This window comes from Mandrillus leucophaeus, unplaced genomic scaffold (genome assembly GCF_000951045.1).
Source record: "Mandrillus leucophaeus isolate KB7577 unplaced genomic scaffold, Mleu.le_1.0 Scaffold557, whole genome shotgun sequence".
Taxonomy (NCBI): Eukaryota; Metazoa; Chordata; class Mammalia; order Primates; family Cercopithecidae; genus Mandrillus; species Mandrillus leucophaeus.
In genome coordinates this window covers 1,650,224-1,677,813 of record NW_012105997.1, presented here as the reverse complement: position 1 = coordinate 1,677,813, position 27,590 = coordinate 1,650,224, and the positions used below count along the sequence as shown (strand labels likewise).

Genomic DNA, 27,590 nt, shown 5'->3' with positions numbered 1-27,590 from the left:
AGACCAAAGTTAGGTTGGAGGTGATAGAAGAGACAGAATTCCAACCCAGGACACCCCTATGCTGCTGTGGCCCTTCTAAATTCAGCCACTCTGCGTAACTTGCCCTTTCTTTGAGCTGTTATTAAACAACACTGTGGCACATTAAAAATACTTGAGAAGGCCACGCATGGTGGCTCATGCCTGTAATCCCAGAACTTTGGGAGGCCAAGCTGGGCAGGCCAGGAGTTCAAGACCAGGCTGGGAAATATAGCAAAACCTTGTCTCTACTAAAAATAAAAAAATTAACCAGCATGGTTGCAAGCGCTTCTAATCCCAGCTACCCAAGAGACTGAGGCACGAGAACTGCTTGAACCCGGGAGGCAGAGGTTGCAGTGAGTAGAGATCGCACCACTGCACTCCAGCCTGAGAGGCAGAGTGAGACCCTGTTTCCAAAAAAATGAGAGAAAATCATTTAGTTAAGTAGCTACAGCTGACTTTATGGAGTCGCCGTTTGCCATGTTGACTCTCAATGACAGCCCAGGATGTGGGCTGGGGCCTGACCCCTCTTCCCTGACCAAACTGACCACTGAGCATGGCTCTCCCTCCCTTCCTCCTCAGCCTCTCCAGATGGTGAGGAGCCCTAGATGCACCCACCTGCAAACTTTTATCTCACTACAACAGAAAGACCTCTTCTTCAGGACTAACTGACCTACTGCAGGCTCCTGCCCTTGGAACTTGCCAGCAAATTCACTCGCAGGATCCATGTCAAATCAGGGTTGCCAGAGGAAAGTCAGGGCATGTATTTTCATCTGCTGACTTGGGGCTGCCCTGGGTCAAATCCCCGTCCCTCAACTCAGCACCTCTGTTCCAACAAAGCAGACACGGCTGTGGTTGCAGGTAGTTCTCGAAACACAGCAGGCCATTCCTGCAGGACTAAAAGTGGCTGCGATGACTTATTGGCCAAGAGAGAAAATGACCATCCAGTCAAGTCGTAGAAATGAAAATGGAACGTAATGAATCAGTCTCTCTTACACTGGCCTGTCGCCCCACCCACACTTAGTTTCTTTCCCCACTCTCCCTATAATAAAAATACCGTGGGTTTTAAGACCATTTCATCACACACTTTGTTGGGCATCTCCTGTGGCTGGTCACTGGGATACAGTAACCAGGAAATACATAGTCGGCCCTCATGAATGAACAAAACTTACAACCCCAGGAGGGGAGCCAGAAACTCAATTAGTGGTTTGGTGTCCACAATGCTACGTGCTACAAAGAGGTACAGAACAATTTCAGGCAAACTACGAACCTGCCCGAGCCTGGAGGACAGGCATGGGGTGAGGTAGCCCACAGGCAGGAAGCCGCCCTTAAGCTGAGTTCAGGACTGGATGCAATGATCTTGGTGGGGCCGGAGTGAAAGTTCCAGGCAGTGAAAACAGCAGGGAGTGTGTGCTGGCTGGGGATGCCTGCCAAAGGCAGGCAGGAGACAGTGGGTACAGTTGAGTAAGAGAGCTCAGGAGAGGCTGGGGGACCAGATCGCACAGGCCCTGGGAGGCGAAAAAGTAAAAACAGCTTCTATTTATTGGGAATGTCCTATCACACGGAAATTCACTTGGAAACTGAAGCTCAGAGAAGTTACCATGCCATGGTGGGAATGGGTGGGTATTTGTTCTCAAATGTAGTCAGCCCAGGGCAATGGGCAGTATTTGTCAGCTCCCTCCCTCCCCACCATACAAAGTGAAGGAGGGTTGTGTAGAAGTGGTGTTCATCTATTAAACACAGCGGTAGCCCTTGAATGAACGTTTCTAATCCGTCAACAGCCCTGTAAAATGAAAACCACTCTTAGCGTGCTCTTGAAATACTGTACTTACCAGGGTGAGAAAAGGTGCTGACACACTTCAGCAAGATTTCTGGTTAGAACTGAACTCTAAAGGATTTTTCTACTAAACAAAATATTCCACTCCACAGGCATATGGCTAGATACAATTTTTCTCTATGTAAGGTTCATAATTACTACTAAGTCTGAAGTGTTAGAACAACTTGATCATAGCAACATTCCTACTAAAGGTTTTGAAGTTGGCCTACCTAGAAGGAAGCATTTATGCCTCACACCTTCCAAAGTGCCTCCGCTAAGAGCCGCTCCTCCTTGAATACCCTCCCTTGTTCTGCCCTGGCGCAATCCCCGTACTCTTTGCAGCCCTGTGAAGCCCTTAGATGTCCCCTCCCTGCCCTTCTATTCCCTCCCTCAAGCAGAATGTCATTCTCCCTTATGATCATGGACGATGCTGTTATAACACTATCATGGCAGCCAATACAGCACAAGTCAGTACCACTGATTTCTGCATTCCTTCAGCGAATATTCATGTCACGTGGCTCCCCGCCAGACACTGGGGAGACAAGCGTGGAGATGGGGGTGCAATGACCACACAGGGCACTTGCTGGGGGACAGCTACCCTGTCTGGTGTGTTATCCTCACCTACACCTGGCAAAGTGGGTGAATGGGGAGTCCAGACAGGTGACCTGGGGGATGGTGGGCTATTCTCTGATTTGGGGAATACAGAGAGGAGAGGGGACAAACTGGAAAGTAAATGGAGATGAACAAGTTATGTCTACAGGCCTGAAGCTGGAGAAAGATGTCTGAGCTTCAAAGGAGATTTTGGAGGCAGCGGCTCACAAGGAAGCGATCCTGAAATCGTGGCTGAAAGGCTGAGTGCTCAGTCCCTCCAAGGACGATGATGCTTTTCAGAGTACTGGTGTCACTTCATATACCGGCTGGCATTGGGCTGTCAGAGTCAGAAAGAGAACAGGCAGGAGCAGAATCAGTAAACTTCTGAAGCTTTCAATGACAGGGAAGCTGGAGATGAGCAGCCTGGTTGAGGTCATGATGTGCCACAGCCCGGGACCCTGAGATTCCGCGGGTGAATGTCTCAGGTGAGAGCAGTCCTAGTTAGAAAAGTATTCCCGAGAGACAAAGGCAAGCCATGAGTCACTCCTTACAGAAACTCACTCTTGGTCCCTAAAGATGTGCTCACAAGTCATTCTCTAAAGCACTTGATTTTCAGAAAGGAAAGGACACCAAAAATAGGACTGTCCTGTGCAGATGTCCAATTGCCTTAATGTGGGGAGCAAATGCCCTGGGCCTAGCCATTGGAGACAGATCTTAAAAGCTCCATTCATCGGTGCACTCACCCTCTCATTCATGTTTACCAAGTGCCTGCTCAGTGCTGGGACAGACGAGCATAGATGTTCCTGCCATCATGCCCTGGAGGACACAGGCAAACATTTAAACAATGACAGTGTGGCAAGGGTCACAGTTAAGGCTGCTGTAGGGTGGCTGTGGGTGATGATAGACCTCAAGGCTTCATTCCGCAAAGCTGAGAGCAAAGCATGGTCCAAACTCCTTCCCAAAGCCCCCAGTGTTCAACTGTTCTCAGTCCAGGAGCCCAGCAGTGCTCCCAGTGGAGTTTACGAGGCCGATTCAGACCCAGCAAATTCAAAGTTTTCTTCCCTTAAGCAGATTGACAGTCTTACTTACAGAATTCACTTGTAATTTATGACAAAAACTGTATTAGAACTTATCACGAAAGTAACTTTATTATATTTTTCCCAGTTCGATTTTTTTTGTTAAATATCTTCACTGTCCCGGTGACTTCTGGTTCTTATTTTCTTGACGTACACAATGTCCTCAGCCTGTGTGGGAAGAAAAAAAAAAAGATCTCTTAAGTAATTTAAACACCCATTTTTGTAATCGACCTCCTCTGCAAAACGTCAAAGGCTTACTAGGTATTATGCTAGTCCTTAGGTGTAGAAAATGAATGTTAAGGCTGGAAATAAGTTTTAAAATATATTCCATTAACGTTGTTTTTCTTGACTTGAACTGCTTTTATTATGCAGTTTACACTTAAATAATGTGATCTTTTCATACAAAAGTTCCTAATGCATTTTAAGCTAATACATAATAAAACAAAATTTCTTCATCAATGCACACATTTTCACAAACTAAAAAATGTCACTCAGAAAAAGTGAATCCAACCAGGACTAACTCTTTTGGGTCTTCTAAACCAAGCAGCTCCCATAGACAGAACTATCCCCAACTTGCACGCAGGGGATCTGCCTTGGCCTTCACTCTTGCAGGAGTTCTCACCTCTTGGCTAAGGGGGAGGGACCATGGTGAAAAGCATGGCTATAAGCTTCTTACTGGAAAAAATCTGTTATATATGCATTTTCTAGGACCACCGACACCCACCGAAGAACTCAGCAATAGAGGAGCATGTATGTGTTGGACGTCTCCTGGGTGCTTGTGTGTGAGAAGAGGCTGGAACGCCCCTGGCAGAACACACCGGGCCTGGCTCAGCCTTGGGCCTGGTTGCTCTGTGTTTAGGAATCATCCTAGTTAAAAGATTTGCTTTCACCCTTCTTTTGTTTCATTCTGATGAAGCAGCACCTTCCAGACTGTGAATTCGGTGAGCGCCTAGAGCCTGTGTTTTATTGTAAGACTGGACGGGTGAATGTGCTCACCCACATCAGCTGTTGCATCCCTGGTGTCCCTGTGGTCTCTAGGACCTTGTCTGGCACTGTCAGATGTCTTCTGCTTCCAGCCTGCCCCAGAAGTAGTCTCTGACTTAGGACACCTGTGTGGGCATCAGTGTCCTTGTTGAGCCTCCCCTCTTCCCTCTCTGGAACAGTCTATGGACATCTCCCCACTAGGACTTCCTGCCCACCATCCAGACACACAAGCCCTCTGCCTCCACTGGCTGCCTGGCTATGCAGCAGGTATTGGGGAATCTTTCCTCTTCTTGGCAGTTGAAGCTTCCTAATTTGTGCTGAAGGTCTGTCTGGACAGCTGTACTTGCCAGAATTCTGTATCTGAAGAGGTTATTGCTACATCAGTTTTGTTTGCTGAACTCAGAATATGGTAGTTTTAGGTCCAAATTTTGTGTGTGCTAAGAATTACATTTCTACCACTCACAAACAGGGAGCAATTCAACCTATTTTTATTTTAGCTAAACCAAGTATTCCCCAGAAGAACACTAATGGAATTGAATCATTCTTATCGATTTGTCCACATGCTTGTAATTATGTGTGGCTAAACTTGATGTGATTTCAGTAGCACTTAAAGCTCATTAGCTTAGATAGTCTCTGGCTGGAGGAGGGTTGGAGGGCAGAAGCACTCCCCACTGATCAGGAATTCTCACATAGTCAGCGTGTGTCTCAGGGCCACCCCAACCTCTGTTCCTTCTACCTTTCCAAAGAATTCCTTGGACATTTTTCTGTTTCAATAGTTTGTTTTTTTTTGGGGGGGGGGGAAGAACTTTTCTGTTTCAATAGGTGTTTTTGCACTACAGAAAGGCTGAAGACAGCTACCTGCAATTGTATCATGAGGTACATCATAAGCAGTCAATTAGCCACTAGACAAATTCCTTTTCTTTCTGAAGAAAGTCTTCATAATGTGAATTTGCTGTTTGAAGTGGAATCCCCAAAGCAGACACAACAAAATATAACTAAAATGACAAAACGTGTATCTTAGGATAATGCTCCTTCCATGAATGTAACTGGGAGCTGGCAGAATGCTGTTGAAAATAATGCTTTTTGTTTGCCTTTGCAACCTTGGGCAAAAAAATACATCAAAACACTGTTTCTTTTAAAAACGGAAAACAGTACACGGCTTACCTTCTTTGGATTTTCTGCACACCTCTTGACACTCCGCGTTACTCTCTGTGCAGATTCGCTCTCCAAAGAGCTTGCTGCAGACTGGCTTTTCGTCTTTCTTGATCTCAAACACATGGAGTCTGAATTTCCTGCTTCTCCTTTCCCTTCCTGATTCTGCATGAGAACCCCTGCGCTCTTCTGCCCTCCGCTCTCCTCTGCCACCTTAGGCTGGGAGCTCTTATTCTGTCTCACAGACCTCAAGCACCTTTTGTTTTCACTGACTTTGCCTCGAGATATGGGTTTCCGGGCTCCGTCATCTGGATTCTGAATGTCCATCTCTGGGGAAGTCTTCATGGGCTTCATTTCATTTCTGTTTATTTCTATTCTTTCTGCTAATACCAGGACCTCAGTTATTTGCTGTTCTACATCAGTCTTATTTTGGCGTCTGGAGCGCAGGGATATTCCCTAAAGAAATGAGAAGACATCCACAAAATTCCAATAATTAGTAAAACAAACTTCAAAATTCAACAGGGAGAACAATCAACAACAGTAAACTAAAAGGAGAAATCATTTGAAAATTACACACTGATGAATTTTCTAAGAAACCTGTCATCTAAGATAGTCAAGGTAATGCCTTGGTACTTTGTTCCTATGGAGAAATGACTGTCTCTGCTGACAAATTACAAATAAGGCATTCAGGATAAATTTCAATAACAATGCCTAAAAAGACATATATCAAATCTAATTTTTACAGTTTATAGAAAGAAGCTCCATTATTCATTCATTTACAGAGAGTAAATGAACTCCTATTCCTTTAACCATCACTGCTAAGGCAGAATAGGAAATTGCCATTTCTGGAGTTTCCCCAAACTTTTCCGGATGCAGTAGGAACCTCTCTAACAGTCCGGACAGTTTCCCCCTTCTCAAGAATACACACTCCCTATCGATATTGTTCTGATAGTTAAAATAGTGACATAGATATTATTTTTAACCCAGTCCTGGTCTTGGTGACAGTATCTGGAACATAGAACTGAACCACCCACCTATCCTCTGATCAATTTTTCAAACATATGAAGATGAACATTACTCATTTGGCTCTTGAGAAACTCTTCTAAGTTTGCATTAATCATTTTATCATTTTTGACTCGTTCTTTTCCCAAATTAGTCTGTTCCCTCTATAGGTCCCAAGAAGATTCTTTACCATGGCCTGCAGTTGTTCACTGTGTTAAATGAAACCCATCTGGGAAATGATAACCACTTATAACGTCAGGTTACATGCAAAGTATAACACAGAAACTGACAACTATCCAAGATGATATTGGGTGACGCTGTAATACTTCCTCTCACCTTATTTTCAGGGACCGAGTCTTGTAATTTGTGTTCCTCTTTGTTGGTTTTCATGTTGTTGCTGTTCAGCTCTTCCACAGGTTCAATTCTTTTTGCAGAAGTCCTCAAACTTCTCTTCATGATGACCACGGGTTCTGGTGATTTGCCTCTCGCCCTGGGAGCAACCCTCTGCTTCTTGCTGGCTGGCAGCTCCTCCGCGATCTCCTCCGGAACAGGCATGCAGCGCAGTCTCTTGGTTCCTGTGGCACTTCCATCTTTGCCACCTCCCCTCTCGAAGGGCAGTGGGGGCAGGGAAGTGTTGCTTTTGCTTTGTGATTTTACAGGGTCTGTGGTACTTACCAGGTCTCCCACGGGTTCTACTTTAGGGGCCCGAAGAACTCTTCTGGATGTTTTTAGAGGTTTTCCACTGTCAGGTGTTTTCTTTGGAGCACTTGTAAAGCTATCAGCAGCACCATTTGCCAGTTCCTCAGTGTGGCCTGGTGTTGGAGAGAGCTCTTGGAAGCTGGCCAGATCTTCTAGGGGTTGGGCCTTTTCCTTAGGTGCTCTTGGGCGTCTCCTGCTGCCAATGACATCTTCTGCGTCCAGCTTCTGCTTTGCAGGTTGCTTAAATGCTTTCATGCCTTTGTCCTCGCCTACCGGCTCTTTGTCGGTGTGCGCAGTCTCCCCTGATGTTTGTGTGAGACTGCCGACTGCTAACAGCTCCTCCTTCACTGCTACTTTCTGGGCACGTGTCCTGGGCCGTCTCTTTGAACTTGTTGCAGTGTCTACTAGTTCTGGTGATGATTTGCAGGGTATTTTAGTGGTTTTGTCATCAGTCATTGATTCTTCGGTGTGACCTGGTGCTGGGTCTTTGAAGTCAGCCAGGTCTTCCAGGGCTTGGGCATTTTCCCTGGGTGCTCTTGGCCGTCTCCTGCTGCCAGTTACACTTGCTGCTGGAGCCAGTGTCTGTTTTGCAGATTCCTTCACTGCTTTGATGCCTTTATCTTCACCTACTGGTTCTTTGTCTGTGTCCGTGGTTTCCCCTGATGTTTGTGTGAACTTAACTGCTGAAGGCTCTTCTTTTACTTGTACCTTCTGCACACGTGTCCTGAGATGCCTCTTTGTGTTTGCTGTGGTGTCTACTACTTCTACTGGGGGAGATTTGCAGGGTATTTTAGTGGCTTTGCCAGCAGTCAGTGGTTCCTGAGTGTGACCTGATGGTTCAGAGAGCTCTTTGAAGCCGGCCGGGTCTTCTAGGGGTTGGGCCTTTTCCTTAGGTGCTCTTGGCCTTCTCCTGCTGGGTTCCTCTTCTACTGGGTTCGGTTTCTTCTTTGCACGTTGTTTAAATACTTTGATGCCTTCATCACCACTTGCTAATTCTTTGTGTGTGTGTGTGCTTTGCCCTGAGCTTTGTGTGAGCCTCTCAAGTGCTGAGAGCTCCTCTTTCACTTCTTTCCTGAGATGTGTCTTGGGGTATCTCTTTGTGCTCGTGGCAGTGTCTGCTGGTTCTGCTGGGGGAGATTTGCAGGGCATTGTTGTGTTTTTGTCAACAGTCATTGACTGTTCAGTGTGACCTGGTGCTGGGAAGAGCTCTCTGAAGCCAGTCAGGTCTTCTAGAGCACTGGCCTTTTCCTTACGAGTTCTCAGCTGCCTCTTGCTACCAGTTACATTTGCTGCCGGGTCCAGGATCTGCTTTGGAGACTCCTTAAATGCTTTGATGCTCTTACTATCTCCTGTTGGCTGTGTGTGTGTTTGCGTAGTCTTTCCTGATGTCCGTGTGAGCTTGTTGACCGCTAGGGGCTCTTCTTTCATGTCCACTTTCACCAGGGATATCTTGAGCCTTTGCTTGGAGCTTCTTGAGGTTTTGAATGACTCTGGCTGTGGAGATTTGCATGATACTTCTGTCATTTTGTCATCAGTCATTGATTCCTCAGTGTGACCTGGTGTTTGGAAGAGCTCTTTGAAGCCAGCCAGGTCCTCTAGAGCCTCAGCCTTTTCCTTAGGAGTTTGTGGCCGTCTCTTGCTGCCAGGTAAATTTCCTGGCAGGTCCAGATTCTGCACTAGAATTTCCATAAATGTGTTATTTTTCTCATCACTTACTGCTGGTTTGGGTGTGTCCATGGCTTTGCCTGCTGACGGCGTTAGTTTCCTGAGTGCTAAAAATTCTTCCTCTACGTCTGCTTTCCTAAGACTTCTTTTGGGCTGTTGCTTTGTGCTTGCTGGGGTGTCTGCTGGGTCTGGTTGTGGAGATTTGCAGGGCATTTTGGTAGTTTTCTCATCAGTCGTGGGCTTGTCAGTGCCTGGTGTCTGGAAGAGCTCTTTGAAGCCAGTCAGATCTTCCAGAGGCTGGGCCTTTTCCTTAGGAGTTTGTGGCCGTCTCTTGCTGCGAGGTAAATTTCCTGGCAGATCCAATTTCTGCACTGGAGTTCCCAGAAATGCTTTCATGTCTTTCTCATCGCCTCCTGATGGTTTGGGCGTGTGCATGGCTTTCCCTACTGACGGTATTAGCTTCCTGAGTGCTAAGAATTCCTCCTCTACATCTGCTTTCCTGAGACTTCTCTTGGACTGTGGCTTGAAGATTGTTGGGGTGTCCACTGGGTCTGGTTGTGGAGATCTGCAGGCTATTTTGGTAGTTTTCTCATGAGTTGTGGGCTTGTCAGTGCATATTGGTGTCTGGAAGAGCTCTTTCAAGCCAGCCAGGTCTTCTAGGGGTTGGGCTTTTCTCTTAGGAGTTCTCAGCTGCTTCTTGCTACCAGTTACACTTGCTGCTGAGTCCAGTCTCTGTTTTGCAGTTTCCTTAAATGCTTTGATGCTTTTATCCTCACCTTCTGGTACTTTGTCTGTGTGTGTGGTCTGTGTGAGCTTCTTCAGGGCTGAGAGCTCTTTCTCTACATCCCTTTTCCCCAAAGGCGTTTTGGGCCGCCTTCTTGTGCTTGTTGGGGTGTCCACTGATTCTGGTGGTGGGGATTTGCAGGCTATTTTGGTAGTTTTGTCATCAGTCGTTGATTCCTCAGTGGGACCTGGTGTCTGGAAGAGCTCTTTGAAGCCGGCCAGGCCTTCTAGTGATCGCGCCTCCTCCTTAGGCGTTCTTGGCCACCTCTTCATCCCAGTTCCATAGTTTGCTGGGTCCAGCATCTGCTTTGCAGATTCCTTAAACACTTTGATGCTCTTTCCATCTCCTGCTGTCTCTCTGTGTGTCTGCGTGGTCTTCCCTGACGTCTGTGTGAGTTTGCTGACTGGTAGGACCTCTTCTTTCACGCCTACTTTCCCCAAGGATGTCTTGAGTCGTCGCTTGGAGCTTGTTGGGGTTTTGACTGGGTCTGGTTGTGGAGATTTGCAGTATACTTCTGTGATTTTGTCGTCAGTCATTGATTTCTCAGTGTGACTTGGTGTCTGGAAGAGCTCTTTGAAGCCAGCCAGGTCTTCTAGAGCCTTGGCCTTTTCTTTAGTAGTTTGTGGCCGTCTCTTGCTGCCAGGTAAGTTTCCTGGCAGGTCCGGTTTCTGCACTGGAGTCCCCACAAATGTGTTGATGACTTTCTCTTCACCTACTGCTGGTTTAGGCGTGTGCATGGCTTTGCCTGCTGCTGGTGGCGTTAGTTCCCTGAATGCTAAAAATTCTTCCTCTACGTCTGCTTTCTTGAGGCTTCTCTTGGGCCGTTGTTTTGTGCTTGTTGGGGTGTCCACTGGGTCCGGTTGTGGAGATTTGCAGAGTATTTTGGTAGTTTTCTCATCAGTCGTGGGGTTATCAGTGCATGGTGTCTGGAAAAGCTCTCTGAACCCAGTCAGGTCTTCTAGAGTCTGGGCCTTTTCCTTAGGAGTTTGTAGCCGTCTCTTGCTGCCAGGTAAATTTTCTGGCGGGTCCAGTTTCTGCACTGGAGTTCCCGTAAATGTGTTGATGTCTTTCTCTTCACCTCCTGCTGGTTTGGGTGTGTGCATGGCTTTGTCTGCTGATGGTGTTCGTTTCCTAAATGCTAAAAATTCTTCTTCATCTGCTTTCCTGAGACTTCTCTTGGGCTGTGGCTTGGAGCTCGTTGGGGTGTCCACCGGGTCTGGTTGTGAAGATCTGTAGGATATTTTGGTAGTTTTTTCATTAGTCATTGATTCCTTAGTGTGACCAGGTGTCTGGAAGAGATCTTTGAAGCCGGCCAGGTCTTCACGGACTTCAGACTTTCCCTTAGGCGTTCTCGGTTGCCTCTTGCTGCCAGTTAGACTTGCTGCTGAATCTAAGATCTGCTTTGGAGACTCCATAAATGCTTTGATGCTCTTACCATCTCCTGTTGGCTCTGTGTGTGTGTGTGTAGTCTCCCCTGACGTCTGTGTGAGCTCGCCAACTGCTCGGAGCTCTTCTTTCACGCCCACTTTCCCCAGGGATGTCTTCAGCCGTCCCTTGGAGCTTGCTGGGGTTTTGTCTGGGTCTGGTTGTGAAGATTTGCAGGCTACTTTGGCAGTTTTATCATTAGTCATTGATTCCTCAGTGTGACTTGGTGTCTGGAAGAGCTCTTTAAAACCAGACAGGTCTTCTAGAGCCTGGGCCTTTTCCTTGGGAGTTTGTAGCCGTCTCTTGCTGCCAGTTAAGTTCTCTGGGAGGTCCAGTTTCTGCACTGGAGTTCCCACAAATGCGTTGATATTTTTCTCATCACTTACTGCTGGTTTGGGTATGTGCATGGCTTTGCCTGCTGATGGCGTTCGTTTCTTGAGTGCTAAGAAATCTTCTACATCCACTTTCCTGAGACTTCTCTTGGACTGTGGCTTAGAGCTTGTTGGTGTGTCCACTGAGTCTGGTTGTGGAGATCTGCAGGCTATTTTGGTAGTTTTCTCATGAGTTGTGGGCTTGTCAGTGCATACTGGTGTCTGGAAGAGCTCTTTCAAGCCAGCCAGGTCTTCTAGGGGTTGGGCTTTTCTCTTAGGAGTTCTCGGCTGCCTCTTGCTACCAGTTACACTTGCTGCTGGGTCCAGTCTCTGTTTTGCAGTTTCCTTAAATGCTTTGATGCTTTTATCCTCACCTCCTGGTACTTTGTCTGTGTGTGTGGTCTGTGTGAGCTTCTTCAGAGCTGAGAGCTCTTTCTGTACATCCCTTTTCCCCAGAGGTGTCTTGGGCTGCCTTCTTGTGCTTGTTGGGGTGTCTGCTAATTCTGGTGGAGAAGATTTGCAGGGCATTTTAGTAGTTTTGCCAGCAGCCACTGCTTCCTCAGTATGACCAGGTGTCTGGAAGAGCTCTTTAAAGCCAGTCAGGTCTTCCAGAGCCTGGGCCTTTTCCTTAGGAGTATGTGGCCATCTCTTGTTGCCAGTTAAGTTCTCTGTCAGGTCCAGTTTCTGCACTGGAGTTCCCACAAATGTGTTGATGCCTTTCTCTTCACCTACTGCTGGTTTAGGTATGTGCATGGCTTTGCCAGCTGCCGGTGTTAGTTTCCTGAATGCTAAGAATTCTCCCTCTACATCTGCTTTCCTGAGACTTCTCTTGGGCCGTTGCTTTGTGCTTGTTGGGGTGTCCACTGGGTCTGGCTGTGGAGATTTGCAGGATATTTTAGTGGTTTTGCCGGCAGCCACTAATTCCTCAGTAAGAACAGGAGTCTGGAATAGTTCTTTAAAGCCAGCCAGGTCTTCTAGAGCCTGGGCCTTTCCCTTGGGAGTTTGCAGCTGTCTCTTGCTGCCAGGTAAAGTTCCTGGCAGGTCCAGTTTCTGCACTGGAGTTCCCATAAAAGCTTTAATATCTTTCTCATCACCTCCTGTTGGTTTGGGTGTGTGCATGGTTTTCCCTGCTGATGGTGTTAGTTTCCTGAGTGCTAAGAATTCTTCCTCTACATCTGCTTTCCTGATACCTCTCTTAGGCCGTTGCCTTGTGCTTGTTGGAGTGTCCACTGATTCTGGTGGTGGAGATTTGCAGGCTATTTTGATAGTTTTCTCTTTAGTCATTGATTCCTCAGTGGGACCTGGTGTCTGGAAGAGCTCTTTGAAGCCGGCCAGGTCTTCTAGTGATCGCGCCTCTTCCTTAGGCGTTCTTGGCCACTTCTTCATTCCAGTTACACAGGCTGCTGGGTTCAGGATCTGCTTTGGAGACTCCTTAAACATTCTGATGTTCTTGCCATCTTCTGCTGGCTCTCTGTGTGTATGTGTGGTTTCCCCTGACGTCCGTGTGAGCTTGCCGACTGCTAAGAGCTCTTCTTTCACACCCACTTTCCCCAGGGATGCCTTCGGCTGTTGTTTTATGTGTGTTGGGGTGTTTATTCGTTCTGGTTGTAATGACTGGCAGGGCATTTTAGTGATTTTGCCCTTCTCACTCTTTGGTGCCTTGGCATGATCTTGGGTTTGGAGGAGATCCTGGCCACATGCCGTGTCTTTCGTGTGTTCTGTATCAGGCAAGCTCTTGAGGTCTGTCAGATCAGACGTTGGTTCACATTTCGGACCCCAAGTTCTTCTTGATCTCTTCACTGCTTTCGTCTTTTCATCATTTTCTTTTAATTCAATATTTTCCTTATATGTCTCAAAAGGTCTTTCTATTTCCTTCATCTCTCCTTCTCTCCTTTGTTGTAGTAGTGTTGCCTTCTGACATCTTTTTAGGATGCGCTCAACAGTGTCTGTATTTGTTTCTTCACTCTTACTTTCTATAGGTAGCTTCTGTATATTTCTGAACTCCATAGACCTTCTTAACTTGTTTACGATGGATACTGTTTTTGAAGGCTCTGTCTCAGTATCTGAAGTTTTTGTCTCCACGGAAGTTATTTTGTAGGTGTTCCTGGGAGTTTTTGCTATGTTTCCATTTTCTCTAATAGACTGCCGTCTTAAGGGAGGGCTTGCAGAGCATTTATCAGATGGCTGTTTTGCTGAATTCTGTGCACTGAAGAACGCATTTCCTCCTGAAATAAAAACATATACAATAAATACATTCTATTAGTGTCTCATGTCAATCGAGTATTATAGCCTCATAAAATATAGTAAAAAACTAAATATTCAGCTTCGTATTCACTTAACAACGAGGCTACTTATATGTCTATAAATCTGTTTTATAAAAGCCATGCACAATTAAGAATAATATTATTTGGTGCTATAGTGGGGTCATCATTAAGCAAGTTAGATGCTGAAATGATTATAGAAGGTAAAAATATTGCTTAAGAAGGATCCTCCAAAGGTTGCCATGCCCTGTGTCATTGATGAAAATACAGGCATTTTTTCCTTCAAACATCAGAAACAAACAGCTGTTTCTTGCCTTAAATTACCAATAAAATAACATGGATTATCCTTGTGTGGTTAGGGTCCATATTACACAGGAAATATTTACCTACCACAAACATCTTCAGGGTAGCAAGCTGTTCCCTCTATGACAGGAACACAGTGACCAGTGCCAAATGAGAGATTAGACAGATTCTCATCTCCCATCTCACACTCATCCCGGGCCTGCTCCCACCTAGAAGGTTAGCAGGAATAATTGTACAGTATACAAACTGTTATCTTTTGTTTTGTAATTGGCAATAATTTTGAATTTGAGTAATTTATACGTAAATATGGTGAGACACCATTGTACTTTTTTGCTATGTCTCCCTGGTTACTTATAATAAAGAAGCCAAAAGTGTACACAGGTCATTTACACACATTAACGGAGTCTTTCTTTCTATGTAAGTCAATGAATGCCAATGTTAGCTCAACTGCTGATTGAAATCTCCCTTTCAATTAGAACAGAGAAGACGGAAATGGTATTTTCTGCCAGGAACATTTCTTTTAGAGAAGTAATATCATACTGCTTCTAAAAACATAATACTGTATGTTCCTATCCCAAAACATCACAGTGGTAGGAAACAAGGAAACCGACCAAAACTCTCTGAGGTGGGCAGCAGAGGTTCTTCTCCTGAATTAGTTGCTTGAACTTGTTTCCCAAGCAAATTCTCTGAATTTGAAATAGCGACGTGACATGTGCTTGTCAACTGTGGTTGCTCCTTCACTGGGGTCTTGAACATTTCAGCTATTCCTGTTACATGAAGACATATGAAAAGTGATTGACATATTGCAAACATGCAAACAACCATCCCAGTCCTCACATGTAACATGCAAATGGTGGGAAATAACAGCAGATTCCTCCCTTGAATTCCTGGTACATAGGCCTCATAAAAAGGGTGATTCCATCAATAATGTACTCATTTTGTAAAAAAGAAAGCAAAGAGAAGATATGTTATGCTCTTTGCTTTGCTTTTCTTGGAAAGGAAACAAATGAAGTTAGTTGACCTCTGTGGTCCTTCTAACTAGACCCCACACCTGAGCTCTGGAGCACGGAAGCTGGTGATAGGCTCCTGAGACCCACAGGCCTCCCTGCTGGGATCTAGAGGCCAAATGCCTTCATGCTTCTCAAAGTCTTGGGTGCTCACTTCTAGGTTTAAAATACAAATAACATGTGCCCACATTTTAGACAATGACAAAGAGCTGCCCATTTTTAGTACTGTCAAGTAATAATATATATTTTTAAAAAATTTTATATCATTATCATTCCATTTGGAATGATAGGAGGCCTCAGCCTCCCAAAGTGCTGGGATTATAGACGTGAGCCACCGTGCCGGCCATCCCCACTTTAAATTATACAAGTCAGGCTACAATTTACTGAGAGTGGGAATCGAGTGGAAACATTTCTTCAACAATCAATTGTTTACAGGAATCTTCTCATAGGGCTTTAAGAAAGTTAAGCCACCTAGGAAGTAAATCCTGAAGAAGCAAAATATTGCTCAATAACAACTGGTCCACACCTGGGATAAACTACTAGTGTAGCTGCAGGTAACATTTTAACACCAAAAAAAGTAGTACTGATATAATCTCAGGAAAAAAATAATAACAAAGCAATTTATATAGAAGTTGCAACTCTGCAAAACTCTTATCATCTCATGTCCTCCTTACTTGTATCATTCTGGCCTCACTGGATGCAAGTGCTATTTCAACCTGGCAGTCATACGCAAAATGTTCAGGGGAAGCCTGTTCTGAAAACTCCCTTCCAAACCAGTCCATTCACAAAAATCTCCCCTTCTACATAAAATGCCTAGGATTTAGTCTTCAGCAGATGCTAATGTTTTGTAATGAAATTCACTCATACTAACAGGTGAGAACTGCTTGACTCTAGGAAACCATCTTAAAAGAAAGAACGGGCCAGGCGTGATGGCTCATGCCTGTAATTCCAGCACTTTGGGAGGCTGAGGTGAGCAGATTAACGAGGTCAGGAGATAGAGACCAGCCTGGCCAACATGGTGAAACCCCATCTCTACTAAAAATACAAAAATCAGCTGGGTGTGGTGGCACACACCTGTAGTCCCAGCTACTTGGGAGGCTGAGGCAGGAGAATTGCTTGAACCTGGGAGTTGGAGGCTGCAGTGAGCTGAGATTGTGCCACTGCACTCCAGTCTGGTGACTGAGAGAGACACTGTCTCAAAAAAAAAAAAAAAGAAAAACAAAGAACGCTGGGATGCTGGGGACCATCCACTGTCCCACACACTGAGTATTTAGCATTTTGTTTTTCCTAGAAAGTATTTTTGAGGGTTTGTTTTTAACATTTTGTAACACACATATTAGAACATTCATACATGTTCATAATTTACAAGAATACTCATATATACATATCCATATTTTTTGTTTTGGTCTTGTATTTTTGTCTTCTTGGTTTTTTAAAAAAGATTAATGAACTGATCCGAATATGACTCATCAGAGGGTATGTTGCATCCATTACGGAGGAGTACAACTCTTACAACTCAATCTGCTAGAAAACAAAAATAAGGTTCCCCCTGTTCAATTCAACTCTCACCACCCTTCCAAATAGTACACGGTAGAAACTACTGGACAAATTATACAACACAAAACCTACAATCGCTCTCCTGCCACCATCCCTGTCTGCTACATCATCCCCACTTTATTTTATTTTTTAATTTTTTGAGACAGAGTTTCGCTCCTGTTGCCCAGGCTGGAGTACAATGTCGCAATCTCGGCTCACCACAACCTCTGTCTCCCGGGTTCAAGTGATTCTCCTGCCTCAGCCTCCCGAGTAGCTGGGACTACAGACATGCACTACCACACCCAGCTAATTTTGTATTTTTAGTAGAGACGGGGTTTCACCATGTTGGCCAGGATGGTCTCAAACTCCGCACCTCAGGTGATCCGCCCACCTCGGCCTCCCAAAGTGCTGGAATTACACGCGTGAGCCACCGTGCTGGCCATTCCCACTTTAAATTACACAAGTCAAGCCACAATTTACCCAGAGTGGGAATCGAGTAGAAACATTTCTTCAACAATCAATTGTTTATGGGAATCTTCTCATAGGGCTTTCTTTCAAGAAAGTTAAGCTACCTAGAAAGTAAATCCTGAAGAAGCAGAATATCGCTCAAAAACAACTGGTCCACACCTGGGATAAACTATTAGTGTAGCTGCAGGTATAACAAGTTAACTCTCTTCACTGTAAAGCACCTTCCAGCTTTCTATGTATACACTGCTCTCCAGGGTAAAGATATGCATTTGACATTTCCACACCTATTTCACGCAGGACACGTGATCCCAAAAATTAGTAGAGACTTGTCCTTACAAGCCAAACCAGCTTTGTCTTCCCTGAACACTAAGACCCCAGAAAGGTGACTCAGTCGTTTTTTATAATCCCTTTCACAGCAGATGAACATAGTTAGCAAAACAAACATTAACACAGTAAAAAACAGTAGAGTCAAAAGATTTATAAGATCTAAGGCTATGTTTTTACCTGAAAGATCTTCCTTAAAGTCCATTTTTTGGTTGGAAACGAAGTTGTTGAGCATTCTGTAGGGTCGAGCAGGCACGTGTACTTTTTCAGTATGAGCCTTCCCTATTATTATGGTACAAGGAGAGTTTGCATGGCCTGTACTAAATTGACTGTGAACTTCGCCCACAGGCTTCTGTGGAAAATAGGAAGGAGGTAAACAGGACATTAAAGCGTGAATCCACACTGAATGCAAGCTTCCATGACACCCGGATGTGTAAAGCAGCATTCAGTGAGGCCCCTACCTTCGGAGTAGCAGGTCTTCTTTGCCTTTTGTTCATTGACCTTTGAGGACCATGTTTTATGAGTTTAGTTTGTGTTTGTTTTGCACCAAGTTTTACTACATCTGCCCATGATTTTGCAACTGTCAAAGGAAAAAGATGATGAAACTTTTCAAAAACTAGCATTCATGAAACAATTCACCTTAATATATGTGTTCTAACGCAAGACTAACCAATTAGATTGGCTTCCGAAGCACCACTTCTTCTTTTGGAACATATCATCTGTAAAATATCATGTTGACTTCGGCTGATAGATGCTCTCTTTGAAGGCAGGTTGCCGCTCTTTCTCCCTCCTCTCTTAGGAACCTCTGTCTGAGATTTGCTGCTGGAAGCAGGGGCTGCTTTGCAGGACCTACGGCGTTGATCATTGGCAACTGGAGTTTTCCTAGGACTAGGAGCTGGAGGGCTTCTAACCAAGCTTTGTGCCTTCACTTCCACACAGATTTCTGAAGTTGACTCTTGTTTTCCTGATGGTTGAGGCTGTTCCTGACAAGACAAAATTGTTGACAAGAAGCTTTAACAAGGATGTAACATCTCTGGAATGACTGATAAAAACCTATTCAATTAAGAATTTCAGCTGTTTAAATCTTGAAGCATCAAATGCTTAAGCCACTGTCTTTCAAGACTATGGTAGAGGTGTGACTGTCTCAGTCATTGAAGGAAAAACAGGAAACAGAAGCAAGCAAAGTCTGAAGTGAGGTTATTTCAAGTAGAAAGGTGGAATGAACGTCCTGATGAGTGAAAGACAAGCAGGATCTGATCTCAGTCCCAGTAAATACCAGCCGTGGGCACCCAGGGCCCGGCAGCCCACATGGAAGGAGGGCCGCTTGCCCCTGGGAGCCAGTGTAAAATGGAAAGGGAGCCAGGCATCACTTTCCACTCCTGTTGGGAACAGAAGAAAAGAAAGACCGCCTAGGCCCCATTATGAAGGTTATGAGCTATAGGGCCATGAGTTCCCAGGGGTGTAAAACCCAGGAAGGACAACACAGCAAAGGAAGAGGTAAGCAAATATTCTCAAAGCTGATGGTGTAAAAGCTAGATGTGCCATTGATGATTTTCCTTTACACCAGGTAAATGCCTTAACTATAGCCTTGTAACTCTAAAAGAAAGTAAAACAATCCTTGTGGGTCAATGTGGTAATGTATCCAGAATCTTTGTAATTGGTTGTTCTGACGGTGCCTGCTGGTGATTACGCAGTGCTGTAAGCATGAGTGTCTGGGAACTTCTGCACGAAAAGGACAACATCAAGGACTCCCCCGACTCGGTCGCATCAGCACCATGGTCAGGGACCCAGGGGCTCCTTTGCTGGCACCGTAATCAATGAGCTTTCATTTCGTCTTTTTAAAAACTTGTTTCTTCGAATAAATAAATAAATAAATAAGTAAATAAATAGATAAATAAAGGTCTTCATCATAATTCCACTTGTGTCAGTATTTGGAAAGGAATATGTACCCGGTGTGTGAGCCACTGGATGTGAATGGGAATGCTAATTGTTCAACTCACCTTGATGATTTTCTTCAGGACAGGTGGAGTGTGCGTTACCAGAGACTTTCTTTTGGTTGGGGTTTCTCCCCTTTTGAGAGGCGTATTAGGAGGCAAGTTTTCATCAAACAATTCAGGTCTTAGGTGCCCACCAAAGGACACACGCCTTCTTTTCAAAGGTATTCCCTCACTCTCATCTAAAGTAATGAATACAAATGTGAAAAGAGCAATGAAAAAACACACTGAGACTAGTGATTATACTTCATTAGTATTATGTATATGTGAAGTATACTTCACATTAGTATTAAACACGAACCAAGTGAAAAGTCATCGAAACACCACCCACAGCACGCCTCCATTCTTGCAGTCCTGGCGAAGCTAAGCTACTAAGGGTTCCTGAAGGATTGCGGGAGTGGCCACTAAGACGTCAAGTTCCCACTGGACAGTACAGAGGCTTTCCCTAAAATGCTGAAACATTATGCGCGGACATAGAAAGGAGGAGTCTGCAGCAGTAGCTTTCACCTTGGAGTAGGGGGACGACAGCCGGAGAGAACTCTCTAAAGACATGAACTTGGACCTCACCCTGACCCACCCAGTGACCGGAATGCATGAGCTGTAAAAACTCCTCCAGGTGGTTCTGAGCTCAGTCCTGGCCACACATTTTCCTGAGCCACCAGTTAATGTAAATCCCTTGCCTAAGTGATGCTTTCCCACGAGGAGGCTTGGTGGAACACTGAGACTGATGTTACAGGCCTTATTTTATCGATAGCCTCATGCCCCACCGCTACGGGCCACCTGCAGAAACAGAGCCTGGAGTATGAATACCGCGTCTATGGCCCAGACAACTTTTCTTCTAATAGCCAATCCCTAGGAGTGTAGGAAGCTCCCAAGGAGCTAGCATATCTGCTGTGAAGGTCCTATCTCAGCCACTGCCTGGGTGGCCTTGGGTTGTCCGTTTCCTCATTTGTGACACAGATCTAAAAAGACAACCTAGCCATGGGCACTGCTACTGCACCAAGGATCAAGTGTTCATGTCTGCCAAGCGCGTGGAAATCTGCCTGGCATATAGATTCATGGGTACAGTCCAGTGTTTACAGCAAATTGTTTGTAGGACACTCTGAAATCAGAGTATCAACACCTGAGAACTACCACTATGTTCAATGATTTCCAGTGATTTATTCCACACGACCAAACTCATATGATACAGTTGATTGTAGTTCAGAACTCCATGTGAAAAGCAATTATGATTATTCTCTTTTCTATTTTGTGATAGATGGAGGAGAATCAAATATTTTTGGGGCCACCCTATATCCTTCAATAACCCCTGCTTCATGCTTCCCTGACAACCTCCATCTCCTCTGTCATTTCTTGTTATAATTACCTAGGCCTTCAGCATTCATCTGTCAGCGAAAACAGTGTGTGTGTCTGTCTTCTCCCTGTGCCTTACGCGCTTACATTCTCTTCCACAAAGCTAATCACTACTGAATGAAGGAAGATCTCATAGCTACATAGAAGTTGTTCATCTTTTAGAAAAAACAAATTTACAATTAAATAAACTTACTAATGGCATCACCAAAGTTGCTGTTATCAACTGAACTAAGACCAGGTAACCCAGAGCACATCTGTCCAGCGGTAGTGTCCAATTTCTCAGGCTTGCTGAGGGAATCCTTTTGGATCTTCCTTTCAACCTGAGTGAGCCACAGAGTTAAAAATGGCTCATTGTGAATTTCAGTTTCTGTAGGCGGAACTTCCACATCTGTAGGAATACTTCCTCTGGTTTTGGAAGAGAGATTTTCTGGCTTGGCGGCAGAGTCAGCTGTGTCTTCAACTTTAGCTGGTGTTTGATTTCTAGTTGAAAGCTTCCTGGGCGTAAGAGTTTTATCACCAGCCTTGAAGCCTTCCCTTTTACCCAGATGCACAGATTCTCTTCTCCCAGCAGTATACAGGTCTTTGTTCTTATGTTTTTGTGGAGAATTTTGTTGCTGTGAATATTGTACAGGGGTCTTCATTTTAGCTGGTTCACAGAGAGGAAAGCTGGCGCCCACAGCCTTGCTGGGAGTCTGAACAGACTCCACGTCTCTTCTCTTCCCCTTGCCCTGGTCAAGCTCTCGTTCAGGTGAAGCAGGCTCTGCCATAGCGTGGTCGCTTCCACCAGATTTCGGTCTTGACTTACATGAGACCAATAGTTGGGTCTCCCCCTGTAAACCACCAGCACTTTCTTTTTCTGTTGTGTAATCAGTTTGTAATCCGGATTTTCTACAACACTGTAGAACATTTTCTTTTTGTGATTTTACATCCAACTCTTTCTTCATTGACTCATAAAGCTTCCTAAAGGGAGATTCATTTTTTTTGCTATTGTCAAGACATTGCGTAGTGGGAACAGACTTCAATTCGCCGTAATGGCTCACTAATTTTACCCTGGAAATTTCTTTAAAATCCTCGGAAATGGGATCAGCTGCATTTCTGACATTATATCCAGCATGTTCTGAGGAACGAACATTAGGTGTTCCCTGAGCAACACTGTCTTTTGAGTCATCTGCGGTGTCTTCTTTGACATTCTTGTTATGTACCTGAGGACTTCCTGAAACTTTTCCTTCAGTGATTTTTGAATAGGCCTTGGAATCTTGAGCTTTCTCATCGTGGCAATGAATTATGAAATAAGAAACAGAAGTTCAACATTTTCTCAATGATTAACATTTGTGGAATTCAATATTTTAATTGTTTCAGGTTGTCTTAAAGCTAGCTTTTACTTGGCCTGTAAATTATTTAATGCCTAAAACTTGCAAGTCTTATGATACTAGAATTATGATTCAAATAAATAAATCACATTAGCTCCAATAACCAGTATGAAATGTCACATGCTATCTGACTGTTGAGAACTAAGTTGACAGCTGAACAGGCAATTTTCTCATATCTAGAGTCTCTCTGAAGCACAGCACACCATCAGCCGCCAAGGGCAAACAGTTAGGCATCTGTCTGTTGTTGACATGTTAAATGACACCTCCTCCACTTCTGACAGGCTAGACATTTAGCACTTGCATTCTTGCTGCCCCTTCCTTGCCAATATGCTTCGCAAAGACCTGATCTTCCAGGATTCTGGAACAAAACCAAACCACTACTCACCAGGGTCAGGAGAGAAGCTAGATCTTGAGACACGACGTGCTGGCTCCTGTAAGTTGGGAAAATAAGAGCAGTTATTTGCAGGCCTTTCTAAATACTGACAGTCACAACAGTGAAAATATTATTGATTGTTTTCTGGCTGGGCACGATGATTCATGCCTGTAATCCCAGCACTTTGGGAGGCCAAGGTGGGTGGATCACTTGAGGTCAGGAGTCTGAGAACAGTCTGGCCAATATGGTGAAACCTCATCTTTACTAAAAATACAAAAAATTAGCTGGATGTGGTGACGGGTGCCTGTAGTCCCAGCTACTCAGGTGGCCGAGGCAGGAGAAGTGCTGGAACCCAGGAGGCGGAGGTTGCAGTGAGCAGAGATTGCACCACTGCACTCTAGCCTGGGCAACAGGGCGAGATTCCGTCTCAAAAAAAAAATAACAATAAAAACAACAAAAAATTGTTTTCTTTACCAAACCACTCCTATGACTTTTAAAGACTGAGAAATGAGCTCAAGTCAATTGGGAGCCAGTGGTCAGGATAAAAGTACTTCTTAGCTGACATGCTAAAAAATAGTGAGTGATTAATAGGAAACAAACTCGAGGCTTAAAATTACTAAAATCAAACCTTGGTGCGTTGTTATAACTTCCTTTAAAGTTATTTCCCAACATCCTATTGCGGAAGAACCAAAGTCAACATTAAACATCACCGACACTGAAGATCTGTAACCCCCCATGAGCTCAGAACTACTGACGGCTTCATCAGTTTTCTCAGAAATGGACCATAGGACCTGTGGATGAACTGAGGCTCCACCTGGCATGTGGGCCCTCTTGGCTGGTGGATACTTAGGGTGGATCTGAGAGCCTGGATTCACCCTAAGTAAATTCATGGCACAGGCACACATGGTACATTCACAGGTTCTGCAACCTCACAGCCTGGGAGCAGGTGCAGCGCCCCTACCTGGCTCCCCAGAGACAGCGCCCTAACTTTCCTTCATATGGAATTGTTTCTGGAAGGGTGGAAGAACTAAAGAATAACACATATATAAAACTTTTACAAAAGTCTGATGTCCCAAAGGAAGAAAAGCTTATCATCTGGATTATTAAGAAAATATCTAAAAAATATTACCAAAGGCAAGGAATCTAACTTCCTTAATCAATTTCAAGTTTCCTGATACATAACACCTTGCTTCTAAAACTATGTGAGGGATTTTTTTTTATTTCCAATCTGAAATGGAACAAGAATCTTATGACTAAACGATATAAATGAACTATTAATAAAATTATGAATATGTAAAGTATATAATCTCACTTTTGTTGGATGATTATATTCAATAGCCAAAAAATTGCTGTCGAATTGCTGTCATCTTTCCTACATACTCCATTTCAGTACTTACTGTACCACAGACCACTAACAGAACAAACAGTTCCTAGACTGTTGAGGGGCACATACCCAACCCATAGTTCAACTGGCTTTTTGGTTTATTTACTCCCATAGACTAGCAAGTTGCCTGGCGGCTGCAGCGTGGGAAGCCTCAGAAACTGGCTTCCAGCACAGAAACTGATGACCACCAGGCTCAACATTAAGGCTGTTCCTCTAGGGAAGAAGCAGTACTTTAAATGGCAGAAATGGGCTGGACATGGTGGCTCAAGACTGTAATCCCAACACTTTGGGAGGCCCAGGTGGGTGGATCACGAGGTCAGGAGTTCAAGACCAGCCTGGCCAACATGGTGAAACCTCATCTTTACTAAAAATACAAAAAATTAGCTGGATGTGGTGACGGGTGCCTGTAGTCCCAGCTACTCAGGTGGCCGAGGCAGGAGAAGTGCTGGAACCCAGGAGGCGGAGGTTGCAGTGAGCAGAGATTGCACCACTGCACTCTAGCCTGGGCAACAGGGCGAGATTCCGTCTCAAAAAAAAATAACAATAAAAACAACAAAAAATTGTTTTCTTTACCAAACCACTCCTATGACTTTTAAAGACTGAGAAATGAGCTCAAGTCAATTGGGAGCCAGTGGTCAGGATAAAAGTACTTCTTAGCTGACTTGCTAAAAAATAGTGAGTGATTAATAGGAAACAAACTCGAGGCTTAAAATTACTAAAATCAAACCTTGGTGCGTTGTTATAACTTCCTTTAAAGTTATTTCCCAACATCCTATTGCGGAAGAACCAAAGTCAACATTAAACATCACCGACACTGAAGATCTGTAACCCCCCATGAGCTCAGAACTACTGACGGCTTCATCAGTTTTCTCAGAAATGGACCATAGGACCTGTGGATGAACTGAGGCTCCACCTGGCATGTGGGCCCTCTTGGCTGGTGGATACTTAGGGTGGATCTGAGAGCCTGGATTCACCCTAAGTAAATTCATGGCACAGGCACACATGGTACATTCACAGGTTCTGCAACCTCACAGCCTGGGAGCAGGTGCAGCGCCCCTACCTGGCTCCCCAGAGACAGCGCCCTAACTTTCCTTCATATGGAATTGTTTCTGGAAGGGTGGAAGAACTAAAGAATAACACATATATAAAACTTTTACAAAAGTCTGATGTCCCAAAGGAAGAAAAGCTTATCATCTGGATTATTAAGAAAATATCTAAAAAATATTACCAAAGGCAAGGAATCTAACTTCCTTAATCAATTTCAAGTTTCCTGATACATAACACCTTGCTTCTAAAACTATGTGAGGGATTTTTTTTTATTTCCAATCTGAAATGGAACAAGAATCTTATGACTAAACGATATAAATGAACTATTAATAAAATTATGAATATGTAAAGTATATAATCTCACTTTTGTTGGATGATTATATTCAATAGCCAAAAAATTGCTGTCGAATTGCTGTCATCTTTCCTACATACTCCATTTCAGTACTTACTGTACCACAGACCACTAACAGAACAAACAGTTCCTAGACTGTTGAGGGGCACATACCCAACCCATAGTTCAACTGGCTTTTTGGTTTATTTACTCCCATAGACTAGCAAGTTGCCTGGCGGCTGCAGCGTGGGAAGCCTCAGAAACTGGCTTCCAGCACAGAAACTGATGACCACCAGGCTCAACATTAAGGCTGTTCCTCTAGGGAAGAAGCAGTACTTTAAATGGCAGAAATGGGCTGGACATGGTGGCTCAAGACTGTAATCCCAACACTTTGGGAGGCCCAGGTGGGTGGATCACGAGGTCAGGAGTTCGGACCAGCCTGGCAAATATGGTGAAACCCCGTCTCCACTAAAAATACAAAAATTAGCCAGGTGCGGTGGTGTGCACCTGTAGTCCCAGCTACTCGGGAGGCTGAGGCAGGAGAATCGCTTGAACCCGGGAGGCAGAGGTTGCAAGATCACACCACTGCGCTCTAGCCTGGGTGACAGAGTGAGACTCCATCTCAAAAAAAAAAAAAAAGGCAGAAATGTTGAAATTCAAGAGTACCTATGGCTAATTTCAGGTGCACCTAAGATAACTCTCCTAAGCCAAGATATTCCAAGGAGCTCATCTGAAACTAGCTTTAGGAGCACTCTAAAATGTAGAAAAAAATATGAACTCTCAGGGCTTATCCTAAGCCTAAATCCCACTAAATTTCGAAACACATGCCAACAATTGTGTTTTAATAAGCTGTACAACTAAAATGCCTCTTCCACACTGATATACTCAAACTATCTAAATTTCCAAGCATGTGCTGACAATTATGTTTTCATAAGCTGTACAATTTGAATACCTGTTCCACACTGATATACTCAAACTATAGGATTCTTTCACATGACAAAGCACAGGATTCCTCTTCTTGTTTCATGGATCGTCTATCAAAATAGAGAAGCATCTTTGGCACTCACGATTTTCATAATGTGATTATTTCAGACACATAAAGATGGATGAGTACAATGACTGGGAGACAAAATGAGCCACCAGATAATGCAATTCCCAAATGCTACCTCTATGTGTTGGGGTTATCCTAATCATGGGCTTGCAAAAGGTTCATAACATACTCTAGTAGACTTTTTGGCCAAAAGTGTAAAACCAACTTAGTACCCTGATTTTGAACAACAAAGAGGAAATATTGTTTTAGATTATTTTAATATGTCTAAGTTCAACTTGTTTTAATACTTCAGTTACATTTTCCTACTATAACCAGTAACCACCCTCTTTGTAACTGACTTCAAGTAAGAAATCATCAAAGCATACATAAATGATTTCATATCATCAAAAAGAATCAGAGCCCAAACTTGGATATTTCCCATCACCTGTTCACGTATTTTTCTTGGAAATTCAGTTGACTTCCTTCCATTCTGAAAACTTTCATTTTCATACCTGCAGTACATAGAATGACAGACACAGATCCTGATTAAAAATTTATGCCCTGGGGAGGAAGTCTCCATATCCACTTAATGTCCAAGGATCAAAGAACAAACTTTGTGTTTGGTTCAAGATATCACCTTATATAAAGAAATAAATTTAGAGTTAGAAAAGTGCTCTTACACTAAAAACTAGGATTAGTTGCATCAAGTTTGTTTTGAAACACCACTGTCAGAGGTTGGGGACCCAGATTAACCTGTGATCACTGACGACTAGCCCAGGTATGATTTGACAATATTCCCAAGCACCTTCTATGACAGAAGCTAATGCACATGACAGCAAAGTTTCTTCTAGTTTAAGTCCATGGAAATCATCTGATGGCTTGGAAGGCCAGCCAGGAAGCCTGTAGGTAACTGAGTCTTTCTCACGTTGTGAAGTCACATACTTTAGGGTAAATAAAAAGCTACGCTTACACTACAGGGTAACTACAAAGCTATATCATAGAACACTATGATCACTTCAGTTTCCCACATACTCAGTCTGTATCTGAACAAGACAGGTACATCTTAGGAAGATCACATTTAGCAGATACATAATTATCCTGGCAAGCTTCAGTGATCAAGTCATAGAAGCAATCCTTTATTTTGCATAATGAAAACTTTTTGGCCTCAGTGAAATGACCTGATTTGAATTTATAGGCAACCTAAGTAAGACCTGAAGCAGTCAGACATC

General features: G+C 44.1%; 1 protein-coding gene across 1 annotated transcript in view; it reads right to left on the bottom strand.

Annotated features, from left to right (window-relative positions):
- Window positions 1-1,078: 1,078 nt before the first annotated feature.
- MKI67 (marker of proliferation Ki-67) overlaps window positions 1,079-27,590 on the bottom strand; it is a 32,595-nt gene continuing 6,083 nt past the window's right edge. Inside the window, exons 5-14 of the mRNA XM_011998119.1 lie at window positions 26,807-26,873; window positions 22,582-22,627; window positions 19,480-19,655; window positions 18,150-18,462; window positions 17,941-18,059; window positions 17,660-17,831; window positions 14,756-14,911; window positions 6,973-13,805; window positions 5,647-6,090; window positions 1,079-3,666 (exon numbers count right to left, since the gene is read on the bottom strand). Of these exons, the coding sequence (XP_011853509.1) occupies window positions 3,601-3,666; window positions 5,647-6,090; window positions 6,973-13,805; window positions 14,756-14,911; window positions 17,660-17,831; window positions 17,941-18,059; window positions 18,150-18,462; window positions 19,480-19,655; window positions 22,582-22,627; window positions 26,807-26,873 (8,392 nt within the window). The 3' untranslated portion in view covers window positions 1,079-3,600. The remainder of the gene's footprint in view (window positions 3,667-5,646; window positions 6,091-6,972; window positions 13,806-14,755; window positions 14,912-17,659; window positions 17,832-17,940; window positions 18,060-18,149; window positions 18,463-19,479; window positions 19,656-22,581; window positions 22,628-26,806; window positions 26,874-27,590) is intronic.